Source organism: Eretmochelys imbricata, chromosome 4 (assembly GCF_965152235.1).
Source record: "Eretmochelys imbricata isolate rEreImb1 chromosome 4, rEreImb1.hap1, whole genome shotgun sequence".
NCBI classification, from domain to species: Eukaryota; Metazoa; Chordata; order Testudines; family Cheloniidae; genus Eretmochelys; species Eretmochelys imbricata.
The window spans coordinates 72,841,343-72,862,240 of NC_135575.1; the positions used below are offsets into that span (position 1 = coordinate 72,841,343).

General features: G+C 37.9%; 1 protein-coding gene across 4 annotated transcripts in view; it reads right to left on the minus strand.

Moving 5' to 3' along the window:
• Nucleotides 1-20,898, minus strand: part of NEK1 (NIMA related kinase 1) — a 145,082-nt gene that overhangs the window by 37,058 nt on the left and 87,126 nt on the right. For 2 of the 4 annotated variants that reach the window (XM_077815444.1, XM_077815447.1), the window contains 8 exons: nt 18,779-18,862; nt 16,770-16,847; nt 16,428-16,466; nt 15,182-15,277; nt 13,323-13,496; nt 8,869-8,934; nt 8,550-8,772; nt 2,481-2,633 (listed from right to left, as the gene is read on the minus strand). In XM_077815444.1, coding sequence (XP_077671570.1) covers nt 2,481-2,633; nt 8,550-8,772; nt 8,869-8,934; nt 13,323-13,496; nt 15,182-15,277; nt 16,428-16,466; nt 16,770-16,847; nt 18,779-18,862 — 913 coding nt within the window. The remainder of the gene's footprint in view (nt 1-2,480; nt 2,634-8,549; nt 8,773-8,868; nt 8,935-13,322; nt 13,497-15,181; nt 15,278-16,427; nt 16,467-16,769; nt 16,848-18,778; nt 18,863-20,898) is intronic. The other 2 variants (XM_077815446.1, XM_077815445.1) reach the window with 1 other exon arrangement.

A 20,898-nucleotide genomic window follows, 5' to 3' on the forward strand; every position in this document is an offset into this window, starting at 1 on the left:
TCATGAAGAGGAAAGGTGAATCTACTATGCTTTAAAAATAGTAACAGGTTTATTTATTTATTATTATTTTCATAATTGCAGGGTAATAAAAACACTATATTTGCCCAGAAATGGAACTGTCTTGCTCTTTTAAGTCTGTATGCTTCAGACTAATATAAAATATTCTTTTGCAGTATTACAAGTTTTACCAAAGGAATCTTTTTACCTAATCTATGAAAATGTAAGTGTACAAAGGTTGGAAACATACATGAGTTCACATATCCCTGAAAGGATGAAAAGAGATCACAAAAGACACAAAACTGACATTATTACAAATGACTTATGTAAGATGATATGATTTATGTGCCTTAACATTATGCTGAATGAATTTTCTGTTTACTTGATTAGGTGAGAATAACTATTGGTATTTAATGATCTACCCAGCACAGCTGCAAAAGACAGACAATTAATTATTGTCAAATCCTAATTCTTAAGATTTTTTAAACTTTTACTACCTTAGTACACCAATGTACCATTCCAAAAAGTTAGACATACTCAGTTTTAGAGCATGGGATTATGTTTAAGAGTTGAAAATCCCAGTGCAATTACACTGATTTGTCTCTCTCTGCCAGGACAGCATGGTCCACTGTCTCAGTGGAGAATCACAAGGAAAGAAACTAACATTAGATGTTGAAACACTAACAGCATCTGGCATTTAAACACCAGAAGCATGGGGCGGCGGGGGGGGGGAGGGGGAGGAAATAAAATAAAGAGAGGCCAAAGAACACAGGGGAAAGATATTAATCCTATCAGAGATAGCTGCTTTGAAAGTGCCAGGATTGATAGGTGAGGAGCTCAATATGTTTATCTAATATCAGACCACAAGTGTGCCAAGACACTGGTTTTAAAGAATGACTCCTATTTTTTTGTCCAAACGATTCCACTTTGCCAGATGTCTAATCCTGAATTAACACAGACAAGAAGATTATGGAGCTAAATAATAAATTTATTTGTCCAGTTGAAGCTATTCATTTAAACAAACAACAACAAAACCCACAGGTCCAGATATTCTAATATTATTTTGAAGCAACTTCAAATTTGCTTCAATAAAATTAAATTTCCTGCCTTTCACAGTCCTTTTTAGCATCCTGTTTCTTTATCAAGTTTAATTTTGTTTCTTTGTATTTATCACAATTGATATATGAGAGTGGGAATGAGGAAGAAGAAGAAGAGGAAGGAACAAACAGGAACAGAATAAGTTTCTATTGCTAGGAAGGAGTCCTCAGCACAAAAGCAAGTGAGCAACAGCTGCTGAAAAGAATTCTGCTGAATAGCGGATTTACTGTCTTGTTAATTAAGATCCTACCTGAAAAATTAGTGACAGTTACTTACCTGTAACTGGAAGTTCTTAGATTTGTGTGTTCCTTGTCTGCATTCCACTGAGGGTTATGCATGCACACCATGCACCTGGAGTCAGAGAATTTGAAACTAGTGTCTGTTCATCCACATCTTATGGGGGTGCCAGAGATGGCAATGAATCATCAATACCGCCTGGAACCACTGGATCTCATTGTTTATGGGTCTTTTTCTCGTGCCTGAGAGATTCGGAAAGTACTCCATCCCCTTGGACTGAGCTAATGGATGGAGTGTCCATCTTCTTTGAGTTGGAGGAAGACTTAGTCCCATGCTTCCTTATCTCCCAGCTAGGTCCCACCCTGAGGTCTCGGGGGTGGTTACACCAGCACTGGGGTCAGCCATAGTAGCTGGAAGCGTGCTCCTTGCTGAATCAGACCTATGTATTCGGGGGGGGGCGCGGTTCCTCTGGTTAGATCTGAATGTGCTCTTATGGCGAGCTCCATGAGATGCTTCTGGAGGCTAAGTGCCCAGCCTTCTCAGGCACAGCTGAGCAAGGACTAGCAAATACTGCACCTGGAGACGGATATGATCTTCTCCCAGGCAGTAGAGACAGCATTGGTGGTCGCCGCTGACCAAGAAGGATCATGGACAGGAGGAACAGAATCTGAAGCCCAAAGTTTATCTAAAACAATAACTAAAACTATTAACTCTTAAAACTACGAAGAAAACAAAACTGCTAAAACTGCTATATATATATATATATATATATAAAAAAAAATCACTAAAACTATTGACAACCATCTTTTACAAGTGTGTCAGAGACAAGCACACAAACTTTTGACCCAGACCATGCACTGCGAAGAAGGAACTGTAGATGAAGTCAATCTGCCCCACCCTTTATTGCCCTGGACAGAAGCACAAGGTGATCCAGGCATATGTGCAGATCAAGACACTTTTAAAATTCTCTGACTCCAGGTGCATGCGAACCCTCAGCGTAATACAGTAGGGACCATCACTCGAAGAACTAGCCAAATCATGATATTATATTGTGATAAGAAGTTCAACAGGAAAAAACATTACTCTCAAACTCTATGCAAGGTAATTTTCTAACCCTGCAGTTCAGACAACCCCCAATTCCTGCTTACCATTTGTGATAATTATTTCCTCCAGTAATTCAGTTTGAAGCTGTAGCTCTGCTTCCCCCAGTATCTTCAAAACTGAATCAGTAGGGCTTTTGCCCCAAACTTTTCTCTGGGGCTCACCAACATCTAGTTTAATTACCTCCCCCACGGTCTGCCCTGTTGGGAATCATGAAGAACAAATCTGTTTATCATCGTTGTTCACAATCCTATAAAATCAAGGAACGACTATGTCTATTGCTTTTTATTTTGAACACACAATCCTGCAAAGATAGATCCCTGACTAAATCTAAAAAGTCAGAAAATCTCTCTGGGCACCAGCTTCAGAAGTTTCCCCTGTAATTTCCACTTAATCATAACAGCAGCAGACCCACCAATAAGTTTTAGTGAGAAGGAGGTGGTGTGTCTTTTTTGTTTGTTAGTTTTTAGTACCTGAGGCAATGTGGGTAAGCCACACAAAGAGGGGAATTTTCCACAACCTTTTCAACGGGCTTGTGCAGACCTGACTTCATACCAAGAACTTCACCTTTGCATCAAAGAACTTGGCTTTTGGGGAAGGAAGGGACAATAGCAACATTTCTTACCCTTATTTTGCTGACTGCGTCTGCCATTTCAGAAGGAAGGATTGGGAGGGAAAGGGCGGGCAAAGGAAGGTGCTGCCTCAGAAGCCCCCAAAAGTCTCCAAAAATATATATATTTGAAAATAATTCTGAGAAATGCACCCAATAGAATAAAGAAAACTAGATAAACTCAGTTTAAATTTTTAAAAATTCCTTTGAAAGGTTCTGCTGCAAAGGGAGACTTTGAGCTTCCCATTTTATGCATGCTTAAAAGCAGAGGGTTTTGCAACATCCTTCCTGAACAGCAGTCCTGCATTTTAGTTTAGAGCCAAAAGATCAGTTGCTAGGGAGAAGGGGAACTCCCACTTTTTAAGACTATCAGACGTGGAGAAGACAAAATTTAAGAGTATTAAGCTTGAACAACAATATCAAGAATTCTATCAAGCTTAAACTGAGAAAGGGTCCAACATAAACTAAAATAAAAGTAATAAATCTAAATTGAAAAATCTCTTCCATTATATCTTCTAGTACTTTGAGATGGCATACACCCATCAGAAGAAATAATGGTTACTAATCCTTCGTAACTATTGTTCTTCAAGATGTGTTGCTCATGTCCCTTCCATGCTAGGTATGTGTGTGCCGCGTGCACAGTTGCCAGAGATTTTCCCCTTAGTGTTATCCCTCAGACTGGCTCTAGCACCCCCTGAACCCGTGCACACATGCACCGGTATAAGGAGCACCGCCGGCTCTGCACCATCTCAGTTCCTTCTCGCTGATAACTCCGACAGAGGGATAGGAAGGTGGGTCATGGAATGGGTAAGAGCAACACATCTCGAAGAACAACAGTTACAAAAGATAAGTAACTGTTTCTTTTCCTTTGAGTGCTTGCTCATGTCCATTCCATGATAGGTGACTCAAGCAGTACCCCTTGGAGGTCGGCTCGGAGTTTATGGATGTGCTCACTGCAACACCACTCTTCCAAACCTGGCATCATCACGGGCCTGCAGGGTGATGGTGTAGTGGGATGCAAAGGTATGGACCGACGACCATATTGTAGCTCTGCAGACATCATGGACTGGTACATGTGACAGGAATGCTGCTGATGAAGCCTAAGCTCTTGTGGAATGAGCAGTCACGATGGCTGGAGGCGGAGCCTTCGCCTGCTTGTAACAAGCCCAGATACAGGCGGATATCCAGGACAAGATTCTTTTGGATGACACCAGCAGCCCTCTCATCCTTTCTGCTACTGCTATAAAGAGTTGTGTAGATTTGCAGAAGGGCTTAGTCCTCTCGACATAGAAGACTAGGGCCTGCTAAATGTCTAGTGTATGGAACCAGTGCTCCTCGGTGGTCTTGTGAGGTTTCAGAAAGATGACCGGAAGAAAAATGTCCTGGTTGTTGTGGAATTGGACACCACCTTTGGTAGGAAGGCCGGATGGGGGAGCAGCTGGACCTTGTCCTTGAAGACCACCACATAAAGGGGTTCTGACAACAGGGCTTTGATTTCAGAGACCTTCTGGCTGAGGTGATCGCCACAAGGAAGGCAACCTTCCAAGAGAGAAGCAGTATGGAACAAGATGCTAACAGCTCAAAGTGAGGTCCCGTGAGCTTTAACAGGACCAGGTTTAAGTCCCATTGTGGAAATCAGTTCATGAACCTGAGGGTATAGTCTTTCCAGGCCCTTGAGAAACCTGACTGTCATCTCATGGGAGAACACTGATCAGCCCTGAACTGGAGGGTGGAAGGCAGAAACGATTGTCAAGTGAACCTTACTAGATGAGAGAGCCAGACCTTGATGTTTTAGTGGAGCAGATAGTCCAAGACAGACTGCAGAGAAGACTGGGATGGAGAAAGATTCCATTTGGAGGCCCAACAAGTAGCCAAGTAGGTGGCCCTCATGGCAGGCTTTCTGCTACCCAGCAAGACTCGTCGTAACCCTGTTCAAAGCAGGCCTGCTCTTCAGGTTTCAGCCACGAAGCAACCATGCTGTCAGGTGCAGGGAGGTGAGGTTCGGGTGAAGCTGTTTCTTATGCTTCTTCTTTGGCACCACGGATGGAGAATGGTGCCAGGAGGAGCACGGAACCAATGGAGCGCTTCACACAGAAGCTGAACTGCTTGGCGCCGATTCGGAGCGGCTCAGCTCTGAGGCCGGTTTGAAGGCTGCCTCCATGAGGAAGGCCTTCAGACAAATGTTTCTATCTTTTTGAAAGCGTGTTTGAAGCACATGCATATCTGGCACTTCTCTTTAACATGAGTTTTCCTGAGGCACTTTAGACAGCTAGAGTGTGGGTCACTCACAGGCATGGGCTTGCTGGAGCCAGTACACAGCTTGAAGTCTGGGGACTGGGACATGCCCAGCCCTAGGGGCGAAAGTCCCTCAACGACAGGGACCACTATCCATACTAACAGTAGTAAGAACTATCTACAATAACTATATAATATATGACAAAAGTCCAAACCACTGAGAAGAAAGCCTTGCCAGAGCAGGAAGGATCACTCCAAGCAACCATCATGGGCGGTAAAAAGGAACTGAGCGGGGGCAGAGCCCCTTATACTGGTGCATGTGCGTGCAGCTCCAAGGAGTGCTAGAGCCAGTCCTACAGATAGCACTAAGGGAAAAAATGTCCAGCAACTCTGCACGCAGTGCACACGCACACGCCTAGCATGGAATGGATATGAGAAAACACTCAAAGAAGAATGATAGTTTACTTCTGTGGAGACTGATACTCTGGGCTAGAATTTTAGCTGGTCCAAAGAGGTGGAACTAAAAAGGTAACAAAGAGGCCATAGTGATCAGTATATAAATGGTTTTATAAAAATGATCACAGATTAGAGTCAAATGATATAAACTAAAATCTATAATTAGGAAACATTGAGTAAAGTCAAAACATGCTATAGAAACAGGGCCAATATGATATTAAAGTGAAAATAAGTGCCTGTACATGAGACCACCAGATGATCAGTTTTAATGGAATGAAATTGGGTTTTTTGGGTGTATTTGGTAGCTTATTTGAGAAGGAACAACGGGAGGAAATATACTTCACCATCATATACTGGGACCCAGGAATTTGCCATTACACTGTTCTCCTGATCCTGAAAGATATTCTAAACACACTGAAGAAGGAAGCCAGATGACATCACCAGCTTCACTGGGTTAAATACTCAACAACTGAACATCTGGGATACAAACTGAAGGTTTCTGCTAATATATGCCTCACCCCCCTCCAAAAACAAAAATGTGATCAAGGAGACAAATTAAAAATAATGCTTTAGCCAGATACGTAAAAAAGCAAGAGTTTTGCCTGAAAATTTTCCAGCAGCTGAAATGCAAGTGAAAAAGACAGTAACTGTATCTCTGTCGTATCTTTGATATTGTTTCTTTCCTTCTGTAATTTTTTTGTTTTGTCCTCAAAAGAAACCGGTTCAGATCTCAGCAACAAGTCATCCTATGACTGATTCTTTTTCCTAACAAAGGCTTTTAATACCATCTAAAATGGAAAGGGTACCATGGACATTTTAATGGTGAGGTTTTCTTTCACTTCTTAAATTTTAAATGCCTTAACTGCTTTACCTTCTTACGTGTGATTAATAAATGTGTAAAAAGATTCTTGTAGTGATAATCTGCAATGGGAGTTAGTCAGCATAACTTTATACAAACACTCAAGCTCAGTTAACTATTTGTTCTAGCAGTAGAACTTAACCCCTTTGAGGCCAGCTCAGTAAAACTAGTTAATCCCTTGACTCGTACATCAATTCTTAACCAAAATAGAACACAGTAGGGATGTTAATTGTGTGGGTTAACTGCGATTAATCAAACAAAATTAACCACGATTAATCACTATTAAACAATAGAATACTAATTGAAATTTATTAAATATTTTTGGATGTTTTTCTACATTTTCCAATATATTGATTTCTATTACAACCACAGAACACAAAAAGTGTACAGTGCTCACTTTATATTATTTTTAATTACTAATATTTGCACTGTAAAAATGATAAAAGAAATAGTATGAGGTGAATTGAAAAATACAAGTACTGTAGTGCAATCTCTTTACCATAAAAGTGCAACTTACAAATGTAGATTATTTTTATTTTTTATTTTTTTAAACATAACTGCACTCAAAAACAAAACAATGGAAAACTTTAAAGCCTACAAGTCCATGCAGTCCTACTTCTTGTTCAGTCAATAGCTAAGACAAACAAATTTGTTTACATATACGGGAGATACTGCTGCCTGCTTCTTGTTTACAACATCACCAGAAAATGAGAACAGGTGCTCGCATGGCACTGTTGTAGCTGGCATCGCAAGATATTTACCTGCCAGATGCACTAAAGATTCATATGCCTGTTCATGCTTCAGCCATTGTTCCAGAGGACATGCTTCCATGCTGATGACACTCATTTAAAAAAAAATAATGCATTAATTAAATTTGTGAATGAACTCCTTGGGGGAGAATTGTATACATCTCCTGTTCTGTTTTACTCGCATTCTGCCATATATTTCATGTTATAGCAGTCTCAGATGATGACCCAGCGTATGTTTTTTCTACAGAGATTTAGACAAAATGCAAAGAAGGTACCAATCTGAGATGTCTAAAAATAGCTACAGCACTTGACCCAAGGTTTAAGAATCTGAAGTGCCATCCAAAATTTGAGAGGGACAAGGTGTGGAGCATGCTTTCGGAAGCCTTAAAAGAGCAACACTCTGATGCAGAAACTACAAAACCTGAACCACCAAAAAAGAAAATCAACCGTCTGCTGGTGGCATCTGACTCAGATGATGAAAATGAACATGCATCAGTCTGCTCTGGATTGTTAGCGAGCAGAACCCAGCATTTGGCACGTAAATATCTTGCAACACCAGCTACAACAGTGCCATGTGAACACCTGTTCTCACTTTCAGGTGACATTGTAAACAAGAAGCAGGCAGCATTATCTCTTGCAAATCCTAACCCAACTTGTTGGTCTGAGCGATTGGCTGAGCAAGAAGTAGACTTATAGGCTCTAAAGTTTTACATTGTTTTATTTTTGAAGGAACGTTTTTTGTACATAATTCTATATTTGTAAGTTCAACTTTCATGATAAAGAGATTGCACTACTGAACTTGTATTAGGTGAATTGAAAAATACTATTTATTCTCTTTTTTACAGTGCAAATGTTTGTAATCAAAAATAAATATAAAGCGAGCACTGTGTACTTTATACTGTGTTGTAACTGAAATCAATATATTTTAAAAAGTAGAAAACATCCAAAAATATTTAAATAAATGGTATTCTATTGTTGTTTAACAGCACAATTAATTGCGCGATTTAAATCACTTGACAGCCCTAGAAATAGTCATCTTGAAGTCTTTGAAGAACTTGGACCGAGAGGCAGCGTAACCATTTAGATAGTGAAAGGGTTAAGATTAGGAGCACTTTCATTCTAGTGAATTGATACCATACACAACAGATTGGCACCTAGGTATCAGTGATGGAAATGCTCAGGTAGGCAAAGCAGAAAGCTTGCTTACTCTCTGTCCCCAAAAATGATTCCTCCATAGTTAGCTGTGCAAGAGGAACCACCAACTCAGCTGCTGCCACCTCCCATTTCTTGCGATCTACTAGAAGTGGATATTCTTCTTTACTCTCTTCAGCCATAGCTGCCTCACAGGTGTCTTTAGGCTCCTTTATTCCTTTTACATCGTCCTGTGTTTTAAGATTTTGATTCAATCTTCTTAGTATTTCTCTTTTATTCTGAAAAAGGGCAAAAGTATACCGGTTAAATTATTCTAAATTCTGACGAGAAAGGAACAGGAAAAATCAAATAAAACCAAATATAATTTGACTTACTTGCACAGCAAGATCTGCCTTCTTCGTTTCTTCTGTGGTTTCCTGGATAGCAGTTGTATTTTCATCCTGTAGATCCAGGAAGCATGAAATTCAATGCAAGAATGCAAGCCAGAAAAGTATCTTTAGAATATTTATAATCTGTACTAGGTGAAGGAAGAAGAAAATCTTTCTAAAAATCTCTCCATTGATAACTGTTCACTCTTTTCATTTTTGTACAATACTTTTATTATGTAGCTTCACTCAGAGAATTTCTAGGACCAATTTTGTCTTTGAAACATTCAGTACCTGGAAGTTAAAAGTTAAAAAGCTAAGAGTCTACATAAGCAGACAGTAAAAAGAAGCATCAGAACATAAACCAGGGGAGATAAAGTAGGGCATTATCTATGAACACTCACATTTATGCCTGAAGTTAAGACTGAGTAACTCTTGAAAGAACAGAAAATGGGCAAAGAAAGAGTTAAGATACGCCTACACAAAAAGGAAAAGGGAAGGGAAGACATAAAATCTTCATTACAAATAAAAATTGAGTGGCTAGAGTGGTTGGATTTAAGTAGGGAGAAGAATGAGAGAAACATCATCTTCTCAATATTTGAGCACAAAGTAATCAGTAGTATCAAAAGTAGTCATCCAGATCGAGGAGGAGGAGAAAAAAATGGATCCACAATTTTTTCAAAAAAGTATAAATGCTATTATGTTGGCAACTATGTAACACCAGTTTATGGTGGCCCCTCATTTATGGCTACATTGAGATTTTTATCAAGTATTTTTGAACTTTTATGTCACACAGAAACATATAGGAGCTTAAACATTTGAAAGGTTTTGTCATTAGAAACATTACACACTAATTTCAATCTATGAAATCAAAATTTTTTAGAATAAACTGAAAGGCAAGTGATAACATCAAAGTTCAGCTTATGGCAACTAGGAAGAAGAAAATTACACAGCTTTCTAAAGGGGGAAAAAGAGTGGGTGGAAAAAGGCGACTGCTATTGGGTAGAATCAGCGGCCAATGAATGTTGAAGAGAGACGAATGAATGGTACTGTGTACCACTAAGGAGCATGGTTTGCTAGAATACAGAAAATCCTGGAATGTAAGTGAGATATGTGATAATAAGGTTCTATATAAACTCAGGAAGCTTATTTTTCAGAATTCAGAGTACTGATTTCACTAAATGATTGTTTCTTGCTATCGTAAATGTGACAACTATTCATTAATATTGCAAGTGAGTGATAAGCATTACCAAACATCACTGCATGAATTTATCTGACTTAACATGTTTAAAAGTTGAGAGACGTGGAAGGAAATAAGCAACTAAATGATGTAATGAAAACAGAATTCTTGTAAGGTAAAATGTAAGTCCTGCCAACAGTTACTAAGCAACAAGAGAAAAGATTTAGGGTTATCACAAAAAAATTGGATATTAAATTAGGGTGTTTTTTGGGAGGATATTTTTGAGGATCAAATGTGCCACTGAATAAAATTATCTATTGACGTGGAAGAGCAAATCATTGTCAAGTTTGATGAGTCCGTTTTTTAAGCTACTACAATGACTGAAATATAGGCACAATAATAATTTAAATTAGGACTGTCAATCGCATTTAACTCACACTATTAACAAAAAATGAACTGACATTAAAAAATTAATTGCACACTGTTGAATAGAATACCAATTGAAATTTATTAAATATTTTTTATGTTTTTCTACATTTTCAAATATATCTATTTCAATTACAACACAGAATACGAAGTGTACAATGCTTACTTTATATTATTTTTTTATCACAAATATTTGCACTGTAAAATGATAAAAGAAATAGTATTTTTCAATTCACCTCATATAAGTACTGTAGAGCAATCGCTTTATTATAAAAGTACAACTTACAAATGTAGGGATTTTGTTACATAACTGCACTCAAAAAACAAAACCAAGTAAAACTTTAGCACCTACAAGTCCACGCAGTCCTACTTCTTGTTCAGCCAATCGCTAAGAGAAACAAGTTGGTTTACACTTACAGGAGATAATACTGCACACGTCTTAATTATGTCACCTGAAAGTGAAAACAGACATTTGCATGGCACTGTTGTAGCTGCCGTCGAAAGATATTTACATGCCAGATGCGCTAAAGATTCATATGCCTCTTCATTCTTCAACCATCGTTCCAGAGGACATGCTTCCATGCTGATGATGCTCATTAAAAAAAATAATGCGTTAATTAAATTTGTGACTGAAATCCTTGGGGGAGAATTGTATGTCTCTTACTCTGTTTTACCCGCATTCTGCCATGTATTTCATGTTATAGCAGTCTCAGATGATGACCCAGCACATGTTGTTCATTTTAAGAACACTTTCACTGCAAATTTGACAAAACGCAAAGAAGATATTAATGTGAAATCTCTAAAAACAGCTACACTACTCGACCCAGGATTTAAGAATCTGAAGTGCCTTCCAAAATCTGAGAGGGATGAGGTGTGGAACATGCTTTCAGAAGTCTTAGAACAGCCATACACTGATGTGGAAGCTACAGAACCCGAACCACCAAAAAAGAAAAATCAACCTTTTGATTTTGATGTTGGTGGCATCGGACTCAGATGATGAAAACGAATATGCGCTGGTCTGCGCTGCTTTGGATCATTATCTAGTGGAATCCGTCATCAGCATAGACGCATGTAATGGTGGTTGAAGCATGAAGGGACACATGAATCTTTAGCACATCTGGCATGTAAATATCTTGTGACACTGGCTACAACAGTGCCATGCAAACACCCGTTCTTACTGTTCTTACTTTCAGGTGACATAGTAAACAAGAAGCAGACAGCAGTATCTCCTTTAAAATAATAAAAACTTGTTTCTCTTAGTGATTGGCTGAACAAAAGTACGACTGAGTGGACTTGTAGGCTCTGAAATTTTACACTGTTTTGTTTTTGAGCGCAGGCATTTAACAAAAAAACCCCCTGCATTTGTAAGTTGCACTTTCATGATAAAGAGATTGCGCAACAGTACTTGTATGAGGTGAATTGAAAAATACTATTTCTTTTGTTTATCATTTTTACAGTGCAAATATTTGTAATAAAAATAAAAATAAAGTGAGCACTGTACTTTGTATTCTGTGTTGTAATTGAAATCAAAATATTTGAAAACATAGAAAACATCCACAAATATTTAAATAAATGGCATTCTACTGCTTAGTAGTGCAATTAATTTTTTTAATCTCATGATTAATCGCAATTAATATTTTTTAATCGCTTGTCAGCCCTAATTTAAATATTTCTTCCAGACCTTCCACCAGCAACTCAATCTGAGCTTCATTTTAGGAAGTATGTCTGTTCATCTTCAACACCTAAACATGGCAGAGATCCATATCACTGATCAGACTATAAAAACAACTGCAAGTCAGAGACTTGGAACTTGCTAAAAAAGTTACAGTTTTTAACGTAGCACAAAGTGAACAATTTAAAGAAATATAAACAACTGAGTTTAAATTTGTTTAGATGAGTAGACCCAAGAAAGCTCTATAACTAGATGTTTCAAGTGAAAAAAAGGAAAAACAAAATCAAAGGAAGATTTAAAAGAATCAACAATGACATTAATGCAAGACGGATGGCTGAATATAGGAGGAGACATGATGAGAACTATCCATATTGAGGAAAAATGTATTCTTACATATTTCCATTGATTGTATGACTGAAAAAAAATCCTGTAAGATATTGTGTCCCAATCATTAAAGATACTATCCAAAGCCCCCATTCTACAAACACACACGTCCATAATTTTGCTCCTGCATTAGTCCACTGAAATTAAATGGGACGCTCGCAATAATAAAGTTAAACTCATATATAAGTGTTTGCAGGATCAAGGCCCCGGAATAAAGAAAAAAAAAGCAAGAAGAAACTCTTTGCTATTGTCTCAGACAACAAAAATAATAGTGACAACAGTTACAATCTTCTCAAACTTCTCACATAGTAAGCTAATTTAAAACTCTGAGAAAGGAGTAACACAAAACAGTCATAAGTTTAAAAATTGTTTTGCAACTACCTTGTCTGTGGGCGGGAGGAGGGGGAAAGAACTGAAGCTCCAGCTTCCCAATGACCTCCCTGGAAGTTTCCAGACTGTGGGCAAAATCCTGGCCTCATTGGACTTCAATATGTATTAGCTCAAGTGGTGATATTCTGGATTTTTAGTGTTTGCATTGATACTAAATGAAGTTGACCAATCTAAATTATAAATTGATGATCTCTGTGGAGGTTAACTTGATAGATCTGTAATTTATACCAATACTAATTCCATCAATTTCTAAGGCATCCAGTTCTCATTAAAAACACATAGTATTCTTAAACTAAGTTTATAAAATCCGAACAGTCTTGGATAAATATATCTTCTAAAATCTTGTGCCAGTTCAGCAGATTTTTTTTCATTTTTTATTTTTGTTCATTTTAGATTTTAGCAGATACCTACCACACCCACTTCCTTCAAAGCTGAAGTCATAGAGATAAGTGGTGTACTGGGCTTCAATGGAAGTTGTGGTTTGGCAGGAGGTCCTCCAGGTTCTTGTTGCCCAGGGACAGGATTAACCCCAGCTGCTGACACATTAAAAGGCACCATAGGATTCTTTACCCCTTTTGCTGTCAACTGTGTTTATAAAAAAAAAAAGCTATTCTATTTTAACATGAACCAACAAAAATAGCACAAAGTTATCAATGTACCATGAATCTACTTAAATCTAAAGTGAGATTGCCAGTTTCACTTAATCCTATGACAGAAAAAGACTTTCTCCTTGAACTGTCAAGTGTTATTACATTTATTTCCTCAAAAACAAAATTAAGTGGTAAATATCTTCGCTCTGTAAAGACAGGTGTTAAATATTTTGTTGATTCTTAATTTATTATGAAAGACCAACACTTTACACTAAAGACTCAACTCATGTAAAATAAAGCAGCAATATAGTAGAGAGGCACTCTCTAAACTTAGCAAAACCCAAAAAGAAAGGGGTATTAGAATGGAGAAATAAAAAGGTTCTGCATGTAAGCGCTAACAGGGGGTAATAATTTAAAAAAAAAAAAAAGGTTAAACAATTAGAAATATGGGAAATTAGCCAGATTGATGTGAAGACAGCTAGATTTCAGCACCCAAAGAGTTACCATAGTAAAGGCATGATAAACTGCTGATCTAAAGTTTGATGGTAGAACCCCTTGAAAAGAAAGTAGTTTCAGAATATAGACATGCCTCAGTGACATCTGAAGTACTCACAGGTAGGTTTTTTTAAAATTACATGATTTAATTTGACAGGACATCTTTAAAAACAGTTTATGAGAACTATTTTTAGAGGACCCTGTATATGCCCATGAAATATTAAAAAGACTTGTAGGGGGTGGGTGGGAAATCACGCCACAAGGCTGAAAGCTTCTCCACTTACTGCTGGGGAACAACAAGACAGTAAATATTATTTGTATTTTTCTTCCTTGAATTTTTGCCCAAAATAAATTTTTTTTTTGCTTGAGTATTTTAAAAAGGAGTAGAGTTCGTGGGTGTTAGATTTTATGAAAACCTGTTTTTAGCATTTTCAGGTAAATTTCATTATTTAATTTAGTTTTAAATTCACAACAGCACTGCCACCAAGTGAAAGACTGAAAATAGCACTATAGCCTGTCAAATGTTGAAAACAAGTATAAATTATAACATTAATTCTTGCCACTGTTGCAGTTCATTGCATCAATAGAAACCAGTTAAAATTCATTATAAATCACCATTTGTTCATTCATTAAAGATTGTCTGAGTTGAGCACAGCTTGTCAACAAGCTCCTATGTACTATGAAAAGGGACAAATAGTTCACACACCATTTCATGCTGCCTAAAAAGATCAACAGCTGTACTCTTTCACTATTTCCTACTTACAAGCATCAAAACATTCTTCTTTTATGCTGCTATTTTACCAATCTGATTTTTCACTCCAAAGTTTTTATGACTAAAAGAACAGTTATGTGGATTTCAACACATGAACAATAGTAAATATTTCAACATGATCCTAATGATTTTTTTTTTTTTTTTTTTTAAAGTTCAGTGTACTTTTCAAACTTAAGCCAAGATTTTCATACCTGGTGCCTGAAGTTAAGATCATAAATAAGAGTGCCCTCAGAGAGAGACACCTCAGTTTTAGCAGCCAAAACTACAGTTACAGAGATCTGAAAATCTTAACATTTTCTTCATATGACTAAAATATAAGGCCAACACTGTACTCTTTGGCTGAGAGACCAAGTCTGGGGAGTGGTCATGCCAAACAAAACCAACAGTGTGTAAGAAAGCTCTTTTTTTCTTACATGTTCTTCCCAAGCTTTCTTCTCCCTTTCATATGCCTCCTTCCTCTTTCGCTCTAGTTGCTCTTTCAGAACTGCAGCTCGCGCGTTTGCTTGAGCCTACAAATAAGAAAAAAAATAGGCTTCAATCCAATGTCATAAACAGTAGTTCTCCAACTTCTTCATTCTGCAGACCACTTCAGATGAAACATCCCAGATCCTCAGTTCTTCAATTGTCAACATGTGACACTTTGCATGTCAAATATGAGAACTAATGTCATACTCAGAAAACACCCAATAATACAAAATAGTTCCACACAGAATTTACTTAATGTAGTTCACCAACTTTTAAGTCTTTTCACAACAATCCATCCTGCCCCAAATAAATTTTTTAAAAGAAGATTCTAATGTCAAAATGTCCTTGTACACTTTTTATACAAACAAAATGGAAATAAAAACCTTGAACTAAAGCAGCATTAAGATGAAATTTTCAATACAGAAGTTCAAGGTCATGGTTTCTACAGAAACCATGAACATTAAATGAAACATTTTGCATTTCTGTATATAATACATATACAGAAAAGACCAAAATTAGTTACTTTAATCATAATATTACAGTCAAATTTGTTTTCACATTGCCCATTTTCCCCATCAACTTTAAAGGACACATACTTGGTATTAGTGTGATGTAGACAGTTATCGTTACAAGAGACCATGGAGCACAATTCAGACTAAAAGCTCTGAACTCTGTAGACCTCCTGTGGAACAGAAAGCTCAAAACTTTGCTAGAGAAATATAATTTTGAAATTAAGCCATGAAGCTTTATTCACAACTGTATTTGTTTACACTATGGCCTGAAGACCAGGCCTGAACACAAAGCATGCAAGAGCATCTGGAAAGTCTTTTCTTGCCAGTGTTTAATTAACTCAACCCCTTCCTCCTCCCCCAAAAAACGACAGATTATTCATGGTGCACTCAGTCTTCCTCCAGCATTTCCATCATGCCCACACCAAACTGTCTTCAGAACCAAGCCTAACAGTGAGAAAAGGTTCACTCAAAATGTAGCTTGCTTTTTTTTTTTAAATGAACATGTCATAGTGTAAGTGACCAAAAATAAACTTTAGTATTGAAGTAACATGTCAACTTAATAGTTTTGTTACTGCAATACAATTCAAAGTATTTATAATTCTATCTTTCAAAAAAGTGGAAACAAACCTATGTGTTGGAAGAAATAAGTTAAATTAGTTCAAACTCAAGACTAAAAACTTACTTTTACATGTCCACCAGACTTCTCCACAGCAACCTGAAGCTAAATGAAGAATGGTGCACAGTGCATACTTCTAGAGAATGTATGTTTTGCTACAGAAAAAATACAACTCCTCTTCATATATACAGAGGGTGTCATTAAAACACAGATTCACGCATTACAGTATTTAATGTTTACAATGAGAAATACCAAATATTTAGTAATGTAGTGTAGCTACTGCAAATAACAAATATACAATTGTAAAACTGTACAACTATATTCCTAGTCTACTGCCTGATTCAATGCAGATAGAAGAATATTAAGTGGATTTTAAAGAATTTACTCTAAACCTCTTTTTTCAATTACCTTTAGTGCTTCAATTTTTTTGCGTCTCAATTCTGCTTCTTCACTTGCTTCTTGTCCATCAGAACCATCAGCTTCATTCTACAAAGTAAAAGTTCTTAAAAGTGAGCAAGTCATAGTTAGCTCACAGTTTACAGATCTGAAGGCCAGAAGGGAACACAGATCAGCTTGTCTAATTCCCTGCATAACACAGGCCATAAAATTTCACTCAGTAATTCCTGCATCAAGGTCAGTAACCTGTGGTTTAACTGGAACACATCTTTTATGAACAAATCCAGTCTTTAAACTGAAAGTTTGAAATTTTTACAAACCAACAGAAAACAATTATTTTAAAAGTATACCACATTTAAAATACCTTTAATCCAGTTAATGTAAATACATACAAGAATGTGTTTCTATTAAGAGCAATAACCACATTAACACAATATTAAGGTTGCAAGGCTTAGCACTCACAAAATCAGAAAGTTAAGCATGAATGCACAGCTTTAACCCTACCTGTATACATTACAAAGCCATCTCTAATTCTGCCATCACATATTATTAGACTGTATTTAACATAAAAGTATTTATGAAAAAGGCAGCAGATGGGGCAAGGTCTGAGATACTGTATGCCCTTTGCCTAAGTACAACAAGCACCAGAGTGCCCACTATTAAATGGCACACAAGCATTACAGGAGAGGCAGACATTAAACCTCAGGAATTTAGCTCCTAACATCATAGCTAAAGTCTTGGTAACGGGGGTGGGCTCCAGGCCTACTAACTAGGAGAAAAACTCTATGCGCCACTGGGCGACTAAAAGACTAGCTAACTAATAGAGAACTAAATACTACTAGAGTGGCAGAAAAGTATGAATACACCATGAAAATTCTGTTTCAGTGATACAGAGAATAAGAAGGAACTGAGGCCTCCTTTGCCCTTTATGCCTTAGGAGGAAAAAGAGGCGTGAGGAAATCCAGGGTGCAGCTGTGGCCCCAAAACACTCCTGGTCAAAAGAATCAGATCTCATATGCGTGAGGCACAAGCACACCAGAAGTAGAAGCCATATGAACAATTACTTGAAGAAGCCATGTTAGCATAAGTGAAGACAGTATTCTAATGTATACACACAAGGGATCAGAGTTCAGATTGAACATTCAATCTTAACTTTTAAGTTTTTTGACTTGAGTGCTAAACTGTACAACCTTAACACAGCATTGGCAGGTTCTTTCACATCGCATTTATAAGGAGTTTTAAAAGTTCCAAGTATTTTTAAAGGAAAGAGTCCCCAGTTCTAATAGGCAACAAGCAACAAATGTAAATAGTGCTTTATCAACATAATTGGTAAGCTTCATACTTGTAGCTTTAACATTCACTAGTTAGTAAAAGATTGATTAGAAAAATCAAACATTTTCATACCTATATAAATATACAACCTTAAGAGCAGTTTAAAAATTCTTAAAATGTAATCTGCCCCTCTTGGCCCTGGGGATTCCCCCAGGTTCCTTGGTTGTAACCCTGTATCATGGCAGGTTTTTGGCCATTTAAACTGATCCAAAGTCAATTTCCATTTTAAACCTGTTGATGGCATTTCAATGCCTTAGACTGGATTAAATAACAAAATACATAAATTAAGGATACAGCAAGAAGGCAAAGCCAGACTAGAATGAAAAGTAAGTACTAGAACTCAAAGAGCACCTCAGCTGTATTGTTTCAAACTTCAGCAGTTTTTTGTACAATCTTCTTTAAAAGATTATGGTTCCAGGGTTGTTTTTTCTTTCCATTTCTTTTCAAGAATAAAAAAGTTTCACATACTTACTCCACAAGGGCTATATGGAGCTGCTCATACTTAATGAAAAAAGATTCACCTTTAGATAAAGCCTCAACATGGAAAATGTCAGCCTAAAAGATGTACATTTAAAAAAAGGGGGGGTGGGGTGGGGAGAATTACATCTGCATAAAAAGATCTCATGAGCAATATTCTAGAGCCTTTCACTACTAGCTCCTCAAAGCCTTTAAAGTTATTTTCGTCCAACCTTTTCTCCACGAAGTTTAGCTTTAATCTGCTGGCGTTCATTGAAGTTTTGAAGTCGGATCTGTCTTAATCTTGCCAAATATTCCTATACGAAAAAGGAAGTCAAGTTTCAAATAAAAGGCAACAATGAGTTTTGCATTTTGTATCTAAATTCATATGGTTCCACAAAAAGGTCAAACAAAGGAAAAACTACTGCTAAATTAACATTTATTAATTTCTAAAAGAAATTCAGCTGATTTCTTCTCTAATGAAATGAATGAAAACCATAACTAGTGTTCCACAATATTAAACTTGATAAGCTTACGGTTATTAAGATTGCTAAGATCTGGGGAACTAGGAGTAGTTGTATTTATTACAAAAAGAATGGAGGTGGCTTTGGGATTTTGTTTTTGTCTGGGGTGTTTGTGTTTATTTAAAAAGAAAAGAAATGATTTTTTTTTTTGAAAGACGACTGATGTAGACAGCTATTACTAAGAATATTGAGCAACAAACTCTAGGACTATATGCATTAATGTTTCCTGATGTGTAGAAAGAATAGTAAATATGGCAGGCGACCAGCTTGACTTAACAGTGAAATCCTTGCTGATCTTAAACACAAAAAAGAAGCTTCCCTGGACAAATGACCAGGGAAGAGGATAAAAATATTGCTCGGGCATGCTGGAGTGAAATCAGGAAGGCCAAATCACACCTGGAATTGCAGCTAGCAAGAGATGTTAAGAGTAACAAGAAAGGTTTCTTCAGGTATGTTAGCAACAAGAAGAAAATCAAGGAAAGTGTGGGCCCCTTACTGAATGAGGGAGGCAACCTAGTGACAGAGGATGTGGAAAAAGCTAATGTACTCAATGCTTTTTTTGCCTCTGTCTTCACGAACAAGGTCAGCTTCCAAACTATTGCACTGGGCAGCACAGCATGGGGAGGAGGGGACCAGCCCTCTGTGGAGAAAGAAGTGGCTCGGGACTATTTAGAAAAGCTGGACGAGCACAAGTCCACGGGGCTGGATGCGCTGCATCCGAGAGTGCTAAAGGAGTTGGCGGATGCGATTGCAGAACCATTGGCCATTATCTTTGAAAACTCATGGCGATCAGGGGGAAGTCCCGGACGACTGGAAAAAGGCTAATGTAGTGCCCATCTTTAAAAAAGGAAAGGAGGATGATCCTGGGAACTACAGGCCAGTCAGCCTCACCTCAGTCCATGGAAAAATCATAGAGCAGGTCCTCAAGGAATCAATTCTGAAGCATTTAGACGAGAGGAAAATGATCAGGAACAGTCAGCATGGATTCACCGAGGGCAAGTCATGCCTGACTAACCTAACTGCCTTCTATGATGATATAACTGGCTCTGTGGATGAGGGGAAAGCAGTGGACTTGTTATTCCTTAACTTTAGCAAAGCTTTTGACACGGTCTCCCACAGCATTCTTCACAGCAAGTTAAAGAAGTATGGGCTGGATGAATGGACGAAAAGGTGGATAGAAAGCTGGCTAGATTGTCAGGCTCAACGGGTAGTGATCCATGACTCCATGTCTAGTTGGCAGCCAGGATCAAGTGGAGTGCCCCAACGGCCGGTCCTGGGGCCGGTTTTGTTCAGTATCTTCATAAATGATCTGGAGGATGGTGTGGATTGCACCCTCAGCAAGTTTGCGGATGACACTAAACTGGGAGGAGAGGTAGATACGCTGGAGGGTAGGGATAGGATACAGAGGGACGTAGACAAATTAGAGAATTGGGCCAAAAGAAATCAGATGAGGTTCAAAAAGGACAAGTGCAGAGTCCTGCACTTCAGACGGAAGAATCCCATGCACCGCTACAGACTAGGGACCGAATGGCTCGGCAGCAGTTCTGCAGAGAAGGACCTAGGGGTTACAGTGGACAAGAAGCTGGATATGAGTCAACAGTGTGCCCTTGTTGCCAAAAAGGTCAATGGCATTTTGGAATGTATATGTAGGGGCATTGCCAGCAGATCGAGGGATGTGATCGTTCCCCTCTATTTGACATTGGTGAGGCCTCATCTGGAGTACTGTGTCCAGTTTTGGGCTCCACGCTACAAGAAGGATGTGGAAAAATTGGAAAGAGTCCAGCGGAGGGCAACAAAAATGATTAGGGGACTGGAACACATGACTTATG